This window comes from Tenrec ecaudatus, chromosome 1 (genome assembly GCF_050624435.1).
Source record: "Tenrec ecaudatus isolate mTenEca1 chromosome 1, mTenEca1.hap1, whole genome shotgun sequence".
Taxonomy (NCBI): domain Eukaryota; kingdom Metazoa; phylum Chordata; class Mammalia; order Afrosoricida; family Tenrecidae; genus Tenrec; species Tenrec ecaudatus.
This window is the reverse complement of record NC_134530.1, coordinates 265,689,297-265,708,908: the sequence shown is the minus strand read 5'-3', so window position 1 is coordinate 265,708,908 and position 19,612 is coordinate 265,689,297. Positions and strand designations below refer to the sequence as shown.

Below are 19,612 nucleotides of genomic sequence, written 5' to 3'. Positions count from 1 at the left end.
AGTAATTATAGAAGACACACAGGAAGAAGAAACCCAGCATTATGTTCCTGGTTAGATACTTTTGAACTACTGTAGTTTTTACTTAATCCTCAGTGAACCACGCCATATGCATTGTAGTATAATGACCGAGAGTCTGTCCTTTCAGGGATCATGGCATCCTTCATAGGCCACACCAGAAGGAATCAACATGGAAACCCCACATGTGAACTGTGCCCCACCTCATAAAACACCTATAGTCCTTGAATTTAAGGGCAAAATTCCTTGGTGTGAGGCCAACCCAAGACTGTGGACTTGGAGGTCTTTGAACTTTGGTTAGGATCATTCGCTTAATGGGCATCCAAAGAAAGATGACCCAGAATCACCATATATTATTTAAATGCCCTCCTTGCTTTAATATGACATGTACTAATATGATAGGCAAGGATTGTCCCTTGTAAATGAATGTTACTGGAAACTTTTCTCTTTATACCAACTTCAATGGTCTGTGTAAACGGAGTCTAATCATTTATGAATTCAATTTGTACAAATCAACAACTCATGGTTCAGAGCTGGGCTGTACTTGCATAAACTCCCTTTCTCAACAGTGTATTAAATCCTATGCCAATGGATAAACTAATAATTCTTTCAATGGAATTGTCTTATGTCCCAGGGGGATGATAATGAGACCTCTAAAGTGAACCAGAGGTACACCTAGCCCATGGGCAAATGAATGACTCTGGGCTTCCACTAAATTGTAGACACAATCCCTGCTTGGTACTCTCCTTCATGAAGGGATCACTAAAGATGTGCATGCTATAGAAAAGTGTGGCAAAGAAAGCAAATAGTTCCCGGTTCTCAAAAAGAATAGCATGTGGGGTCTTTTTTTGCATTTTCTTTTTAAAATCATATTATTGGGGGCTCATACAACTCTTATCACAATCCATACATCTATCCATTGTGTCAAGCACTTTTGTACATCTGTTTCCCTCATCCTCAAAACATTTGCTTTCTACTTGAGCCCTTGATATCAGCTCATTTTCCCCCTCATTCCCCGCTCCACATGAACACTTGATAATTTATAAATTATTATTATTTTGTCATCTCTTACACCATCCGACGTCTCCCTTCATCCACTTCTCCACTGTCCATCCCCCAGGGAGGAGGTTCTATGTAGGTATATTCTCCCTTTCTCCCTCACCTTCCCTCCACCCTCCTGGTATCGCCACTCTCACCACTGGTCCTGAGGGGTTCATCTGTCCTGGATTCCCTGTGTTCCCGGTTCCTATCTGTATCAGTGTGCAACCTCTGGTCCAGCCGGATTTGTAAGGTAGAACTGGGATCATGATAGTGGTAGGAAGAATTCAAGAATTGGAGAAAAATTGTATGCTTCATCATTCCTACACTGCACCCTGATTGTTTTGTCTCCTCCCTGTGGTCCTTCTGCAAGGGGATGTCCAATTTCCCACAGATGGGCCCTGGGTCCCCACTCCACACTACCCCTCATTCACAATATTTTTGGCCTGATACCTGATCCCTTTGATGCCTTGTGATCTCACAGGCTGGTGTGCTTCATCAATGTGGGCTTTGTTGTTTCTCAGTTAGATGGCCACTTGTTTCTCTTCCAGCCTATAGGATCCCAGACTCTATATCTTTTGATAGACGGGCACCATCAGCTTTCTTCATCGCATTTGCTTATGCACCCGCTTTGTCTTCAGTTATCGTGTTGGGGTAGGCTGGTGTGCTTCTTTCATGTGGGCTTTGTTGTTTCTCAGCTAAATGGGTCTTATAAAGGCTTGTATTCAAACAGTCATCTAAGTGAGGCATCAACAAAGCCTATATGGAAGAAGTACACTAACGTGTGTGATCGAAGATGACAAATAACAAAACCAAAATACAAAGGCGGGGAAAGTATCAGAGCTTAAATTGTGAATATCCAATTTATAGAAAGTTATGGATGATGGTGGGAATCTAAAATCCATCTGCAGAGTATCTATTTTGCTTTATTGACAAAAGCTTCTGGCAAATCCCCTCTGACCATATTTGAGTGATGCACATAGCCTGGCTACCAGGCAGAGATTACTGTAAACTTGATTATGGTACATGGAACTATGGTATCAGATGATGTCTGGAAATTTGATCTCCTTCTCAACCTATCTTGAATTTGTTCTAGGTTTAAATATGTCTTGCTTGTTTCTCAACAGAGGTTTTCCTCTCTGGCTTATTTTAATATTGCAGTAGTTTTTTTCTCTCTTCTTCTCTTTCTTAAGAAATCACTTTATTGGGGGCTCTTATAGCTCTTCTAACAATAAATACATCAATTTTATCAAGCACATTTGTACATATGCTGCTATCATCACCTTGAATTATTTTTTTAAAACACTGTTTTAGCTTTTTTGCTTTTTTGGTCTGTGTCATGAAACACAGAAGGGGTAGATATGTAGAGACACTAACTGATGTATGAGCTTATTGGATGAGGGGGAAATTGAGGGGAATTGCAAAGCAAATAATGAATCTGGGAGTGAGGAGGATGCACTAGAGCTGATTGTGGTGATGTATATACAACTCTTCTTATATACGACTGAACTATCCCATGGTATGTGAATTACCATCTATATACCCCTAAAACCCTGGAATATATTTTTGAAAGCTATGTATTTAAATATTTTTACAAAACAACCTTATGACCTTCAAAGTACTTTCCATTATACTTAATACATTTGTCAAATCTGCTATCCCATTATTGGAAACATTTTTCAAACATCTGTTTGGATGGCTGACAGTACCTCCCTCATTGTTGTTTTTTAAAATTTACCTCTTCTAGGTTATCATATCGCTGTCCTTTCATGTCCCCCTTCATTCGCAGAAACAAAAAGAAGTTGCATGGAGCGAGGCCAGGAGAGTCAGGTGAATGGGAAAAGTAGCACACTGAGATGGCTGCATGAGGAGGTGCATGTTGTGGTGGCAAAACCAATCCCCATCTGCCACAAATCAGGCCTTTTTATGGTCACACACTGTTATGCAATCTTTTCAAAACCTCCAAATAGAAAGCTTGATTAATAGTCTACTTGGTAGAATGAACTCCAAACATACTAGAGTCCACGTTTTTGTATATTTGGGAAGTTGACAGACGTACAGCACAAGGTTTGCTTGTGTAGTCAACATTTCAATTTTGAAATGAGAAAACCTTACTCGTACACTAGAGTTTTTCCCATAGCGCTGTCCTTGTAAGCTGTGTACAACATCACAATTTCTGTGGCATTTTCCAAAGCAGGAAATAAAGTTTCACAGCTACATGCTGTTCTCTTAAAATGGGCCATATCTCTCACACACACACACACACACACACACACACACACACACACACACACACAAACCAAAGTTTAAGCAAAACTGCTTTTACAAAAAAAATTCACTGTTACCAGAGAGAATCTTCCCAGTGTACTGGGTGCACTAACTCAGAGGGAGTTGCTTGAAGCTCTCCTAGTGGGATAAATATATACTACAAAAACTCTGCCCAGCAGAGCTCTTTTTCTTTTTTTGTTGTGGTAAGTACCCACTTGTGTAGCTCAATATAACTCTTGGCCGGGGGTGGGGGAGCGGAGAAAGAAATGGGACAAAGAAATGGTCAATAACACATATCCATACAAAGCATAACAAAATGAGAGTAAACCTATGTTTATCAATATTCTCATTGAATATAAATTGCTTAAATGTACCAATAAAGGGATGGAAAGTAGTAAAATGGCTTAAAAATAAAACCAAATCACAGCCCATCAATATACTTTCTATAAACGACCCATCCACCTTAGACATAAATATCTAAAATTCAAAGGATGGAGAAAAGAAATCAATCAAACAAGGATTAAAAAAAAAGGATCAGGCAGATGAATGATGAGAATCTCTATTTATGGGATCTGAAGGGAGCTAAAGGCATTAAAACTCATAGATTCAGGAACGGATTTTGGGCTAACACTTAATCCTAGTTCCAATCTAAGAACAATTAGTTCTTACGACATGTCCCTGCATGATACTTGCCCTCATGAAGAAAGCACAGAAGATATGGTGCTGTCGCCAAGTGTGGGGAGGAAATTAGATGGTGCTCAGCTGTCAGATAGGATAGCACCAAGGGTCTTAAAAGTTTGTTTCCAAACAAGTAGCCATCTAAGTGAGATGTCAACTAAGCCCATATTGAAGAAGCACATCAGTATTTGTGACCCAAGGAATGTAAATTACATAATCCAAATCCTAAGGAGGGAATAGGACCCGAACTTAAACTGTAAGATTCTGGTTTGCAACAGGTTATGGATGTACAGATGAAACTGTAAGCCCAAAATACAAGTGTGAGATCTACACTGGAAAAAAGTCTCTGGTAATTTCCCTCTAACCAGCAGTTCTCAACTTGGGGGTCAAATGAGCCTTTCACAGGGGTTACCAAATACATCTTGGATATCAGATATTTACATTATTATTTCAGTAGCAAAATTAGCAATTATGAAGTAGCAACGAAAATAATTTTGTGATTGGAGGTCACCACAACATGAGGAACTGCATTAAAGGGTCATGACATTAGGAAGGTTGAGAACCACTGTTCTAAGCATAATTGAGGGACGGGAATAAACTAGTTACCAAACAGAGAGTATTAAGGAGATGCCTATAGTAGAACAAAAAAGATAAGCCTGACTTGAGCAGTTAAGACCCTATCACTTGACCTCCCACTGATACACTTTGGACTAGATGTGGTTTTCAGTATTTTCTCTGTGTGTGTGTTTCCATACTGGGGTTATCTTGGATTATTTTGTCACTGTGGGTAGCCTTCTTGAATTTTTGTTCTGTGCTTGTCTGTTTTTTAGTATACCCAGGATTGATGAACTATACAGACAACAACTAGAATAAAAGTTCCTGGAGGTGGTGGGGAATGGTGGGGGCTGGGAAGGGTTGCTGATAACAAGGAGTTCAAGAAGAAAGAAAATGTTCTGAAACTGATTGTTGTAACAACTATATTATACTCCTTGATGTGACTGAAGTATGGAAATGATATGATGTCTGGATGAGCTCTTAATAAAATGGTTCTAGGGGGGAAAAAAGGAGGAAATTTGAACCCAAAATATTTTTTAATATTTAACAATTGAAACTAAAGTTGTTGTTCTTAAGTACAAAATTTCTAAGACTTTAATTATTATGAGAATAAATTATGTTGTTTCCTCTACGCTTTTGTCAATATTTTGTCAGTTATTAGTGTTTCTTTATTCTTTCATAGAAATTCTATGTAATTGCTAGTGAACTATATGCATGAATTAAGTTGGAAGAGAACAAATAAAGTAACAGCACTATCTTCCCAGTACAAAACGACCAGACTGGCCAAATTAACATATGATAAAATAAACTTTAAAGAAATATCTATGATAAAATAGAAAAAGGACATTATCTAATGATAAAAAGTCAATTCACCAAGAGGCCAATTCATAATAAATATGTAGACCTAATGACGGGGTTCTAAAATATAATGACACTGGTCCTATTCAAACTATTTCAGAATATAGAAAAGGAAGAAATATCCCAAATTAACTCAACAAAATCAGCATAATTATGATACCTACACCAGGCAAAGACACCACACACACACACACACACACACACACACACACACACACACACACACACACACACCAAAGTCTCTCATGAATATAGATAAAAAATTCTAAAAGAGGTTTAGTCACTAGACTACAACAGCATATCAAACAATGAATCTATCATGGCCAAATGAGAAGAGGGCTTTTAGGTTAAGGGGGTTGCAAGTAATGTCACAAAACAAAATATGTGTGAACTATTGAATAGGAAACTATTGTGCTTAGTGAACTTTCACACAAGTCATAATAAAATGTTCAAAAAAGATCAAAGAAATTTAGCTGAAATAATATAGTGTCTATACCTTAAAATACTTCAGAAATTAATAAATGATGCCAATATGATAAAATATGAGTAACTCTTAATTCTGAGTGGTGGTTATATGATATTTACAATATTGTTCCTTCTATTTCTCACTGAAATTTTGAAAGTTGTCACGTTAAAACACAAAGTAGGTAATCATTTGGGCAAAGAATTAGAGATGAATGAAGGGAACCAGCTTTGGACAAAGGACAGTAATTTTCTTTTCCTACCCAAAATATTGTACAGGAAGAGAAAATTGTGATGAAGGTAAACAAAATTACCTATACTATGAGTATAATATTTGATCATATGTGAGTATCCTAAATATTATTTAGACATTAATTTGGCCAACAATTAAATTTGTGTATTTTATATTTAAAATTTATATTGATACAAATTTCACTGCATTTTTCTTTATGACATTTTAAATTGTGAATCGTGTTCAAATACCAACAAATATATTTGAAAGATATAATATTAGGTGATATTTAAATTAGCATGCAAAGCTGTGGGGGGCTCCCCAAAAACAAAGTGAGGGAATTGTGTCTGGTCTGAGCCCCAACCCCACACCTGAGTGTAAAACAAAGGGAGTGCAACAGAGCAGCAAGGGGAACAAAGCAACAAAGTCACCAGGAATGCTGAAAATAGACTTTGGACTCTAGGGTCGGGGGTGGGGGTAGGGGCAGGGCTTGGCACTGCATTAGACCCCATCAGAAAACATTCATAGAGGTCACAGACAGACCGTGAACTATTCATAGGCTTTGCTCCCACCCTTGTCTATCTAGATAAGATAGGCAAGATAAACAGTCCTGTGGAAAAAACATGGGGCAGACAGTTCTGGAAAGACAAGGGAGAGGAGGAGGTGGGGGAAAAGGAGGGGAGTGGAGAGGTAGACAACAAATCTAGGGACAAGGGAACAATAAGAGATGTCAAAATAATAATAATTTATAAATCATCAAGGGTTCATGAGGGAGGGGAAAGTGGGGAAGGAGGAGGAAAATAAGGAACTGATACCAAGGGCTTAAGTGGAAAGCAAATATTTTGAGAATGATGAGGGCAATGAATGCACAAATGTGCTTGATACAATTGATGTATGTATGAATTGTGGTAAGAATTGTATGAGGCCCCAATAAAATGATTTTTTAAAAAAGGGGAGGGAAAAAAGGAAAATGAGCTGATTGATTCCAGGAACTCAAGTGGAAGGCGAATTTTGAGAATGATGAGGGCAACGAATGTATGTGATGTATGTATGGGTTGTGATAAGAGTTGTATGATCCCCAATAAAATGATTTATTAAAGAAAGAAAGAAAGAGAGAGAGAGAGATCTAAAATTGATGGCGAGGAGGGCATAGAATGCCTGGTGGGGTTTGATCAAGTGCAGTGTAGCCAAGAGGAAGTACAGAGAGCTGAATGAAGGTTGAACACCATAGAGAGACAGGAGGAAAGTAAAAGGAAACAGAGGAAAGAACTAGAAGGCAAAAGACATTTATAGAGGTAGAAACACATGCATGTACATAGGTAAATATATTAATATATAATGACAGGGATATAGGGATAGGTACATATATTTATGTATTAAGGTAACAGATGGAATTGGGTCTCTACTCAAGTCCTCCCTCAATGCAAGAACACTTTGTTCTAATACCCTGGCATTCTGTGATGCTCACCTTTCTGATAAGATCACTGAAGACAAAGTGGGTGCATAAGCAAATGTGGTGAAGAAAGCTGATGGTGCCTGGCTATCAAAAGATACAGCATCTGGGGCCTTAAAATCTTGAAGTCAAACAAGCAGCCATCTAGCAGGGAAGCAACAAACCCCACATAGAAGAAACACAACAACCTGTGTGATCACGAGGTGTTGATGGGATCAGTTATCAGAAGACCCAAAACAAACAACCATTTCAATGTGAATTAGGGGGGTTGGAATGGACAACCAAACCCCATCTGTAGACAACTGGACATCCCATTCACAGAATCATCACAGGGAATGGACCAACCAGCCAGGGTGCAGTATAGCACTGACAAAACACAGCATCCCTCTAGTTTTCTAATGCTTTCTCCTCCCCACTATCATGACCCCAGTCCTATCTTACAAATCTAGCTAGACCACAGCATGTACACTGGTACAGATATGAGTTCTCAACACACAGAATCTGGGATAAACCCCTCAGGACCAACAATTAGAGTAGAGATAACACGAGGGTAGGGGAAAGGCAGGGGTGAGAAGAGGGAGAAATGGGGAGAAGTGATCACAATGATTAACATATAACCCCCAACCCCCAGGTGGATGAACAACAGAAACGTGGGTGAAGGGAGACAGTGGACAGCATACAATATGAAAATAAAAATAATTTCTAAATTATCAAGGATTCATGAAGGTGAGAGGATGGTGGAGGGAGGAGAAAAAAGAGGAGCTGATATCAAGTAGAAAGAAAATGTTTTAGAAATGAGGATGGCAACATATGTACAAAGGTTCTTGATACAATTAGTGTATGGATTGTTAAAAGTGCTGCAAGAGCCCCCCAAAAATGATTTTAAAAAAATATTAGCGGAGGGAGGGGGAGGAGGGAAAAAGGGAAACAGAGCTGATTCTAGGAACCCTAGTAGAAGGTGAATTTTGAGAATGACGAGTGCAATGAATGTATAAGGGTGCTTTGCTCAATTGATGTATGCATGGATTGTGATAAGAGTTGTATGAGCCCCAATAAAAAGATTTATTAATTTTTAAAAAATTAGCATGAAAAATCACATGTCATTTCCAAGAAGTACATGATGAACATATGCACTAGTCAAAATAGGACAGCTCAATTTAAAACAATATTTTAAGTTAGTCAGCAGACAACTGCCACTTGAAAAAATGAGAACAATGGACAGATGCTTTGTGGGTAAAAGGCCTGAAGAGATGGCCAAAAAAAAAGCTATGACTATTTTCATGAGTCTTAAAGTTTTTAGTATCTCATTTTAACAATCTGATCACTGGTGGTCTTATAAAAGGTGCTACTGGGGACAGACACACAAAAACAGTGTTTTGTTTTTAGCTGGCAAGAAACTGGTTTAAAGGAGTTAATCTATTAAAAATGGATTCTGAGAAAATAATGAAATGCTAAAATGTATCAAATAAAATACTCAATGACGTTTATAAGAAGAAAGAATTCTAAATGGACTAAAAGTGGTGAGAAAGGTTCTGAAGGCAATAGAAAGTGAGCTGGGTATTTGGCAATATGGGTAGACTAGGCATGTATATGAATAGACAATGAGAGGAGGGAGGCATGTCATGTCAGTGGGCAATGAGACTGAAACAGCACGGCAGCAAACATTCACAGATTATCTGGAAAAAAGGGTTATGGGAGAGAACACATTAAATGAATGTGTACAATAGTAGAAAAGCCTGTGGCTTTAAATATTATGCAGATTACTAATGAAATACAGCTGTGAAAAGGAATTAGGGGGTCTGTGTATGAGAGGTCTTCAAAAAGTTCATGGGAAAAGAGCCTTGTGGAAAACTGTGCAAAAATTTTTTTAAAATTTGTACCAAAATAAGACTTGAGCTAACTTATTATAAAATGTCTGTGTATCATCTAGTTGAGGCACTAAGAAGGATAAGAAATCAGTTTGAAGTGAGGCCTTATTAGAGTAACAAGAATTTGCTAAAATTGCAGCTCGCACAAAATCAAACTTCGTAAGCTTGGGTGGAAGATGGTGAAAGTACTGATGCTTTAGGAAAAGTTTATTGGGCTTGTCCCAATAAAGAAGGGATAAGATTATGTTGAAGAGGAAGCCTACAGCTACAGACCATCATACCAATTTACAAAGAAAAATTAATATTGTTTGTGCCCTACTTGATCGGCCAGATGAATACCAGAAGCAACAATCGCTAGCACCATAGACCTCTCAACTGGTTCAGCGTACACAGTTCTAACAGGAAAGTCAAAATGGAGAAACTTGCTGCTCAGTGGGCCCCGAGACTGTTGCACCCAGATCAGCTGCAGACAAGAGCACAGCTTTCAATGAAAAATTTAAGATCCTGAACCATTACTTGGAATAAATATAACAGTAGATGAAACAAAACTTTATCAGTATGATCCCAAAGAAAAAGCATAATGTGTTTTGAGAATGATGAGGGCAACGAATGTTTAAATTTGTTTTTCCCACTCTTTTTGGGCCAGGAGTCTTTCATAGCTGGTGGTGTGACAGAGAAGCTGGAGAGGTGTGTGAGCATTGTGACATTGATGACTATGGGTGTCTCAGACAGAGAAGCCAAAGATGCCCTCAATGCCTACGTGAGTGTCCTGCTCTCCTCACCTCTTGTTCTGCCTCGGTGAGAGCCCCAGAGACAAGATGAACAAGACCAAGTACCCTTGGCCCTCCAGTCAGGCTCTGTCTCTATTTGCAGGGGTCCATCTCTTGGAGACCTGGGCATCTCTGTATAATAATAGCATCCTTAAAAAGAACTTACAGTTCTATTGTGCTTGTTTTGGAGGGGGTGAGGGCAAATCATTCTCACACATTTAATCATTTATATTTTCTGAGCTGTGTATGGATGGATTTTGTATAGTTGGTACATGTGAAGAACTAAGAGCAGCGGTTCTCAACCTGTGGGTTGCGACCCCTTTGGGGGGGGGGTGTCAAATGACCCTTTCACAGGGGTTACCTAAGACCAATGGAAAACACAAATATTTCACAATATATATATTACATATTGTATTGTGGTTAATCACTATGCTTTAATTATCTTCAATTATCCTGCATATCAGATATTTACATTATGATTCGTATCAGCAAAATTACAGTTATGAAGTAGCAACAAACATAATTTTGTGGCTGGGGGTCACCACTACATGAGGAACTGTATTACAGATCACAGCATGAGGAAGATTGAGACCACTGACAGTGTACGCCCAGGCACATGGTGAATCTTAGGTAAATATTGCTTACTTAGTATTAATACAAGCACTGGCCTGCTAAGCATAAGGTCAGTGGTTCAAACCCACCAGCTACACTGCAGGAGTAAGTCTGTCTGTTCTTGTAAAGGTGTACAAAGCCTTGGAAACCCTGTGTAAGATTGCCCTGAATCAGAATCAAGTTGACGGCAGTGGGTGGATTAGTAATACAGTCCTGTGCCATACAGTGTACATTCTGCTCCGCGATCCCAGCCCCCGTAAAGCCTGTTATATTCAACATCCAAGGTACATAAAATGATTCATAAGAAACAGGTGCTACTTTGTGACAGGTATCAAAACATAATTATTATATTAAATTATACCAAAGTATATCAATACGTTTCTTTAAAGTTTTGTAAAAGTAGAAAATGCATGCTATGACAATAGGAGACTTTAAGTGGTGGGAAAACTCCATCATCTTTTCCTTCCATTTCTTCACTTTTTGAAGCCCCCTGATATACTATGCCAAACATATGACACTAGACAAACTGTACCTAACTGCTCTGCCACCCCACTCCACAAGCCAGCCTCTTGCACTAAGCATCGATCTCAATTTGCTCTGTGGGTTGGGAAATCTATCACTCTGCACCACACTCAGGCTCCTGGTTCTGCTGCTGCTCAGTATAATGGTATAGGATCATCTGGATCCAGGAGGTTCACTGGATCAGGATTGATCCACACCTGGCTCTTGCTGGTAATGAGATTCCCCACCACTACTTCCTGCTTCTCAGAGGTTCAGAATGGCACTCCAGGGAATCCTGTTCACAATTACTCACAGGTAAATCCTACCAGTATCTGTTAGATTCCTCGGGTGGGAAACACCTCCATTCTTGGCTTTGCATAAAAAGAATTCACGCTGAAGCCTAGTTTGTGATCCAAGTGAGTTTTGCATAAAAAGAATTCATGCTGAAGCCTAGTTTGTGATCCAAGTGAGTTTTTATAAAGGACAGAAGAAGTTTAAAGTTTTACAGTTAAGAACACTGGCAATCCCGTGGGACTACACACCCACACATGGCAGGCAGCCTGAGGTCGAGAAAAGAGAGAGTGACCACAGCACAGGTGTGTGGAAGGCAGAGAAGTAGCAGTAAAAGAGGGGGTGGTCTCCTGGTCTGGCCTTTTTGGGACCTGCAGCTGGGAGGCGTGGTCGATGGTATTGGTTGAACCCCGAAAACACGAGGCGAGGAGAGGAGAGCTGTTCTGGGGTAGGAAGAGTGGCAGTCTGCTTTGTCAAGCTCAGCCTTGGAGGCTAGCGGAGCAGTCACACGTCTGTCCGACAGGCCACTGGAAGCAGTAACAACTTAAGGGAAACAGGTTTGGTTTGTTTGCTTATTTTTCCGGGAGTGGGTGGGAAGGCAAACCATGATATTAGATGCATTTGTTCCTTGTAATTTCTGTATGTTTAATGTATAAATATATTTATATATATCACTGGTAATAGCCATTAGTATTATTTCCAGCTTTTAAAAACATAAAATAAGTGTCTGTTTAATAAGAAACTGCTCATTAGTTCTCTTAAGTGGATGTGCTATTTAAAATTTCCATCTACCACTCTTACAGTGATTGAATTTATAGATTTTGAAGTTATCTTGAGTATTCTGCTTTTGATCATACCAAATGACCAACATTTCTTGTTTTGTTTTCAATGACTATAGTACCTACTGCTGTTTAGGCTATTTAGTATAGACATTTAATGACTAACTTATTTCTTTGAAAAGTTCCCAAACTCTTCTTAAAGGTAACAAACATTCAAGATTTATTAAGAAACCACAACAGATGTTACAAGAACTCATATATAGTAATTCTTAATTTAATCACTGGAAAATAGAAGTTAAATAGAAGCTCACATAAGAGTATCTGCAGAGTGGGGACCCACAGCCCAACTGAAGGCAACGGACATCCCCTTACAGAAGGGTCAGGGGGAGGAGACAAGCCAGTCAAGGTGCAGTGTAGCAAAAATGAAACATACAACTTTCCTCTAGTTCTTAAATGCTTCCTCACCCCTAATAGCATGATCCCAATTCTACCTTAGGAATCCAGCTAGACCAGAGGATGTACACTGGTACAGATAAGAACTGGGAATCCTAGATGAACCCCTCAGGACCAGTGGTGAAAGTAGAGATACCGTGAGGGTAGAGGGAAAGGGTGGGTAGAAAGGGGGAACCGATTACAAGGATCAACATATAACCCCCTCCCTGAGGGATGGACAACAGAAAAGTGGGTGAAGGGAGATGTCAGATAGTGTAAGACCTGAAAAAAAATTATAAATTATCAAGGATTTTTGAGGAAGTGGGGTGGGGAGGGAGGGGAAAAATGAGGAGCTGATACCAAGGAAACAAGTAGAAAGCAAATGTTTTGAGAATGATGATGGCAACAAATGTACAAATGTGCATGACATGATGGATTTATGTATGGATTGCAATCAGAGTTGTACAAGCCCCCAATAAAATGATTTTTTAAAAATATCTGTAGAAAGATTTTTAGTGGAAATTATTTAGTTAAAGAAATATATTTCATGGCAGCAGGCAAGAAAATACAAGAATAATTAACTTTATATTTCACTAAAAGTTTTACAAAATGCTGAGAACACTTACTTGCAGAGATGGGCTGAGGCAGTCTCGTAGTATTTCCTGATGATTTGGTTCATGAACGATATCAAAAATTTGTTTTCTCTCTTGTGAAGTGTGCCTTGGTGACAAAATGTGGACTAGCAGTCTCCCAAGCTGTATTCGGAAGGTTTCCTTACAAGACCACAGGATTTTAGTCCACTGTTGTTTAGATCCACTGAGTTTATTTGAACTCTTAAATCAAAATAGAAATGAAATAAGATCACTCTTCTGATGTAAAAATACACTAATTTCAATGTATCCTAAAAATATATCATGGGGAAAAATAGTGTACATCATGGAAAGTGTTTTATTTTAAATTTGTTTTAAAAGTCAAATCTGGAAATGCATATATAGATCTATACAAGTGGAAGCTTAACAGGGATGGCTAAAGATGGTAAAATCCTATGGCATTTGAAAAATTTCTGAGGGTTTAGAAACTATAAAGTGGAAAAAAAAAAGCATATGAAAACTGAACTATCAAAGAACAATGGTGAGAAGCCCAAAGTGATTTTGTAACATAAAACAGAAAGGATTTATAATAAAGATTTGATTTAATATTAAAATATAGTCACAATTTAAGAACCATTTATGTGCTGGCCATTGAACAAAAACAAAAACAACTCACTACCGTGGAGTCGGTACTGACTCACAGTGATCCTATAAGACAGGGTAGACCTGCCCTCTGAGTTTCCAAGACTGTAACTGGTATGGGAGTAGAGAGCCCCATTTTTCTCCTGCCGAGCTGATGGTGGTTTCAAACTGCTAACCTTAAGGATCACAGACAAATGTGGAACTATTATGGCACCAAGGCTTGGCCATTGATAGCCTCTAAAAATCACCGAATAATCTATTTCAATTGTGCTCTTACAAAATCTAGCCCAATCCTGATCAAATTGCCTATACCTGGTTTAAAACTGGTGACACTGGGGTTAGGCAATGGGCTGCTAACTTCGAGATTCAAACCTACCAGCCCTTCTTTGGGAAACGGATCAGATTTTCTGCTCCTGTGAAGTTTTACAGTCTTGGAAATCCTGTATATTATTTCCTATATAGTTACTCTGTAAGTTAGAATTGACTTGATGACAGTGGGTTTGGTTCTTGTAAGGGCCCTTGGTGTGAATGATTCTAAGTGAAACATGCAGCTTCTTTCCCTATTCAGTGCTAGACATCCAAAGTGACTTTACAGTTACAGACAGCAGAGACTTGAGTTCTGCTAGGACTAGTTGGGCTTTTAGTAGCTAAAGATTGAACTGGCTGGTTTTTCACCTGTCAACTATGGGTGACAGTGACTCAAAGACACCAAAGTGAGAAAATGATAAATGCAACCTGACATTTGTTAGTTTTCTGTATATAACTTTGAAAGTTTTAGATTCATTTAAGCCAATATTTAAACTTCATAATAATTCAGTAACTCAGGACCAGTTGCTACTGAGTCCATTCCAATTCACGGTGACCCTATGTTTCAAAATAGAGCTATGCTCCCACATGTCTTTCAAGTGCTGTGATCCTTTGGAAGGAGACCACTAGGCTGTTCTTTCAAGGTGGATTTGAATAAGTCACTTAAAAACTGACTAATTGGGTCCTTACTTCACACTATATACAAAAATTAACTCAAGATAATGCAAAGATTTAATTGTTAGAGTTAAATCTATTAAGTTCATAAAAGAAAACATGAGGAAAACCTTCATGACCTTGCTTTTGGTAATGGTTTCTTAACTATGACACCAAGTCTACAAGCAACAAAAGTAAATATAGATAAACTGGACTTCATTAGAGTTTCACACTTTTGTGCATTAAAAACACTCTCAAAGTGGAAAGACAACCTGTGAAACATTTGCATAGCATTATTCAGTAGTAAGTATCTAGTATTCAAAACGGATTGACGTGTAGAACTCTTATAACTCAACAACAAAATGGTAAACAATCCAATTAAGTAATTAGCAAGGGACATAAACATTTTTAAAGGTATATAAGTGGCCAACAAACATATTAAATGATGCTTAAGATTATTAGTCACCCAGGAAGTAACAACCTTACTACTTCACCCTCATTCATCAAAAAAAAAACCCCAAACAAACCCCAAAATCAAACTCACTGCCTTTGAGTCATCTCTTACGCACAGTGACTCTCTAAGACAGAGTAGAACTGCCTGAGGGTTTCTGAGACTGTCAATCTTCATGGGAGGAGAAAGTCTCATCTTTCACCCATGGAGCAACTAGTGTTTTTGAACTGATGACCTCATGGTGAGCAGCATAATTCACAACCCATGACACTACCAGGGCTCATTCAAAAGAATATAAAATAATGAGTGCTGAGCTAAAGATGTGGACAAATTGGCCCCTTGTGCCCTGTTGTTTGGATTGTAAAATGATTCCATTGCAGTGTCTAAAAGTAAAACACAGAATTACCCTAAGACGCAGTAATTCCACTACTAAGTATATATTCATAGACTTTAAAACATGTTTAAACCAAAAACTTGTACATGAATGTTCTTGGCTGCATTGCTCACAATAACCTAAAGGTAGGAAGGACCCAAAGCCTTAAAGGAATCTAGTACTGTGATATGTACAAAACAGATGCAAGTTAACAACATTCTACTCTCCGAAGAGCCAGTCAGCCACAAGGACAGCATTCATTTGAAATGTTCATTCCATTCACCTGAAATGCTCAGAACAGGAAAATTACATTGGGAGAGAAAGCAGAGCCGTGATTGCTTTGAGAGTCAGGATTGCTACTTTAGGATTGCTGTGAGCTGGAACAGAGACTTGAGGGAAAGGAAAGGGCAGTGACTGATCAATGAGTATGATTTCCCTCTGGGGTAGTGAAGAATTTCTGGAACTGGGCAGTGGTGAGAATTGCAGAACCTTGAGAATGCATTTAATGCCACTGATTTGTACATGTTAAAATGGTGAATTTCATGTTAGGTGTATTTTACCACAATAAACAAAAAATAAGTGGAAATTTAAAAGAGGAAGATGTGAAGTTAAAAGAAAAATTGGAATTAAATGTGAAGCTCAGTAGGCTGATGATTTTAAAACTACAAAATTTAATGAAAAAAAGTTAAGTACTACATGGATAGACATTGAAATCATTATGTTGAGTGAAAGAAAGTGGACAAATAAACACATATTATATAATCCCATTTGTATGTAAAGTCCATAAAAGGGGAAACCCATAGGACAGAATATAGGTTAGGGGTTGCCAGGAGCTGAGTGAAATTGGGTGATTAGTTTCCTTTTTGCGGAGATGAAAATATTCTGGCACTAAATAGTAGTGGTGGTTGTATACAACTGAATATACATTTAAAAATAATTAAAGTGGTAAATTTTATGTTATGTGAATTTTAGCATAATAAAAAAATCAAGGCTATTAATTTAAACTCTCTTGACAATCATAAAGCCCAAGAGTTTTCTAATGCTGATTTTATAAAAGTATAATCCGATTGTAACACTGCCTGAAGTGAGCTCTTTTTGAAAGGGTAAATTTAAAATATAGATTGTCCCAGCATTAAAAATTCAAGTTGTTTGAGTATCTGAAAATCCTGTGGAAGAGCACAAAGAAATATTATTTTAGGAACTTAAGATATAGGCACATAAAAATCTCTAATCCAAGTGTGAATGAACACCTCACAATGAATTAATTTACTTACAATAGATACTTTGAATCCTTCTACCAAATAGGTGAACATTTCTTTCTGAAATGGATTAAAAACAGAAGGCTGTTCGTGATGAATATTCTCCTCAGAAATTTCAGTCTGGAGAACTGAGTTCTTGCTTTGAGTTATGTTTTCTGGAGTACTCAAAATGTCAACAACATCTGGATTAAACTCTTTGAATTAAAAAAAAAAGATTAGTTAAATCACTGACATCTCACCATTACAAATGGTAATGATGTTGGTAAAATATTCTATGTAATTAGTAATTAAACTCACAATATAAATGTGTAGTAGATACAAGGTAGATATATACTCTACTATATATTCCTTATACATAGTTTTTCAGAACGGTTTTATGCATGATTATTAAAATATTATATATATGCACATATATTTATATGTGAAGTAGTATGAATTTATTAGCACACTGTAAGCCATATTAAGGCATGTGAGGGCCCTAAATACAAACAATCTGTGGTGTCCCTGTCTCTTACATATTCAAAAGGAATATGAGTTTTACTGTTTATATCTTTGCTTACTATAACTTTTTAAATAATACCAATCAATTTCTTAAAAGAAAGTCTGAGGGAAAATGGAAAATGAAATACATTTATGTCATTTTAAGATCTAAATATTCTTTATTTCTTTGAGGATTTGTTTAAACTCTTTACATTGGAATTCAAAATATTCTGCTAAAATATGAATGTACTGTTCAGAAAGACACCTATAGTTGCTTTTTAGGAAAAAGAATTTAGAAACACACTTATTGTTGTTGAATGCGCTATATTTACAGAGTTTTGTATCCTTGTAATAGACCTAATATCTGTTCATTAGCAAATAGAGTAATAACAAATACTGTGTCCCACAAAACAGACAATAAAAGTGAAACTCACTTGATACATAAATTAAAACATTTTGTGCCAGATAAATATTAATATCAACACGTGACCTAATCTATGTATTTTATTATTGCCTATTAGTATTATATTAAATATATGGTAGTTTACATTCTTGTGCATGCCAAATTTTAAAAGTTAAAAAATTATTTTTAACAAACCAGTTAAAACGCTGTACATAAATGCTGGTTTAAAAGTAACTTGAATGAACTCATTATTATTGTCAACTTATTCAAATTCACTCTTTTTTTTTCAATTCCTTCACTTTTATGTATCATCTGGGACTAGAATCTTCATTGGTTATCAAGGACATAAGCAGAGATTACAGACACTGGTCTTTATATGACAGCAGAGTATTACTGGTTCACCTAGCTGGAGTTGCTGGATCAGCAGACCTAGATGTACAAATGATTCTCTTAAAATGGATCAAAGACTTATTAATAAAATCAATTCTCACCCAATCACTGGTCATTCTGGATTCAAGACTTGTCAGTCCATGCCCATTTCATTTATGAGAAAGAAACAGTCTACGCCCAAGGAGTTTCAATTGCACAAGAGGCAATCATAGGAGATTGATATCAATGAAAGTGGTAGGGGCCTCATAGCTTAAACAACCTTGAATGTCAGTACCCTGTGATCCCACCTTTATTTCCGGCTAGCACATTCTCACATACTGGAGCAGGTGTCGATTTCAGTTCGTGCCCAGTAGTTCACTTCCACTGGAATGCTTGCTTTTTCTTATGTCATATCTATCTAACATCTGTGGATTTTTCCTCTGAACAACTGGTATTCCACTTGGTTGATGCCTTAAGCACATGTTTATATTGTTTATTGTGTAATCTATCTTTAGACACACGTATTTATTATTCCAAGCATAAATTTAAACCAATGAAAATTCACTTTACTTTGTTATAATTAGGTGTTGTTCTGACTGATGCAATTCCATGTACAACAGAATGAAATACTGCCAAAATGTGCACCTTCCTCATAATCATTGCTATTTCACTAAGCATTGTGTCCTGTTCTATTGCAAGGTCCCACCTGAAAACCTGTCCGAAATGCATGAGACAAACTTTTACCATCCTTACTTCTAAGTAGTGTTTTGGCTGTGCATTTTATTCTCTTCTGTAAGTCAATGGTATATACAATATTCTTCATCAATGCCATAACTTAAGTACACCAATTCCTCTTTAGGTTTTTGTATTCGTTGTCCACTTTTTGCATGTATATAAAGTGATTGAAAATTGCTTGGACTCAGGGATAGTTCAACATTAGAAACACAACCAATGCAATGCACCACACAAACAAAACAAAAAATAAGAATCATATGAACAAGTCAATCAAAACAGAAAAAGGCAATTGACAATATCTAATACTAATTCTTCATAAAACACTCCACAAAATAGGAATAGAAAGGAAATTTCTCAACATAATAAAGGCCATATGCAAAACCAACTGTCAGTATTTCATTCAGGAGGGCGAAACTGGAGGCATTCCCTTTCAAGCCAGAACCAGATAAGGACAACCCTTCACTTCACTGTCAGTCAACACTGTGCTAGAAGTTTCAGCCAGAAATAGCAGACAACAAAAGAAACTAAAGGAATCCAG

The 19,612-nt window shown here is 37.5% G+C and overlaps 1 protein-coding gene across 1 annotated transcript in view; it reads right to left on the bottom strand.

The window, feature by feature from the left end:
- Nucleotides 1-19,612, bottom strand: part of LYST (lysosomal trafficking regulator) — a 264,929-nt gene that overhangs the window by 93,475 nt on the left and 151,842 nt on the right. The window contains exons 30-31 of the mRNA XM_075532181.1: nucleotides 17,103-17,281; nucleotides 13,439-13,645 (exon numbers count right to left, since the gene is read on the bottom strand). Of these exons, the coding sequence (XP_075388296.1) occupies nucleotides 13,439-13,645; nucleotides 17,103-17,281 (386 nt within the window). The remainder of the gene's footprint in view (nucleotides 1-13,438; nucleotides 13,646-17,102; nucleotides 17,282-19,612) is intronic.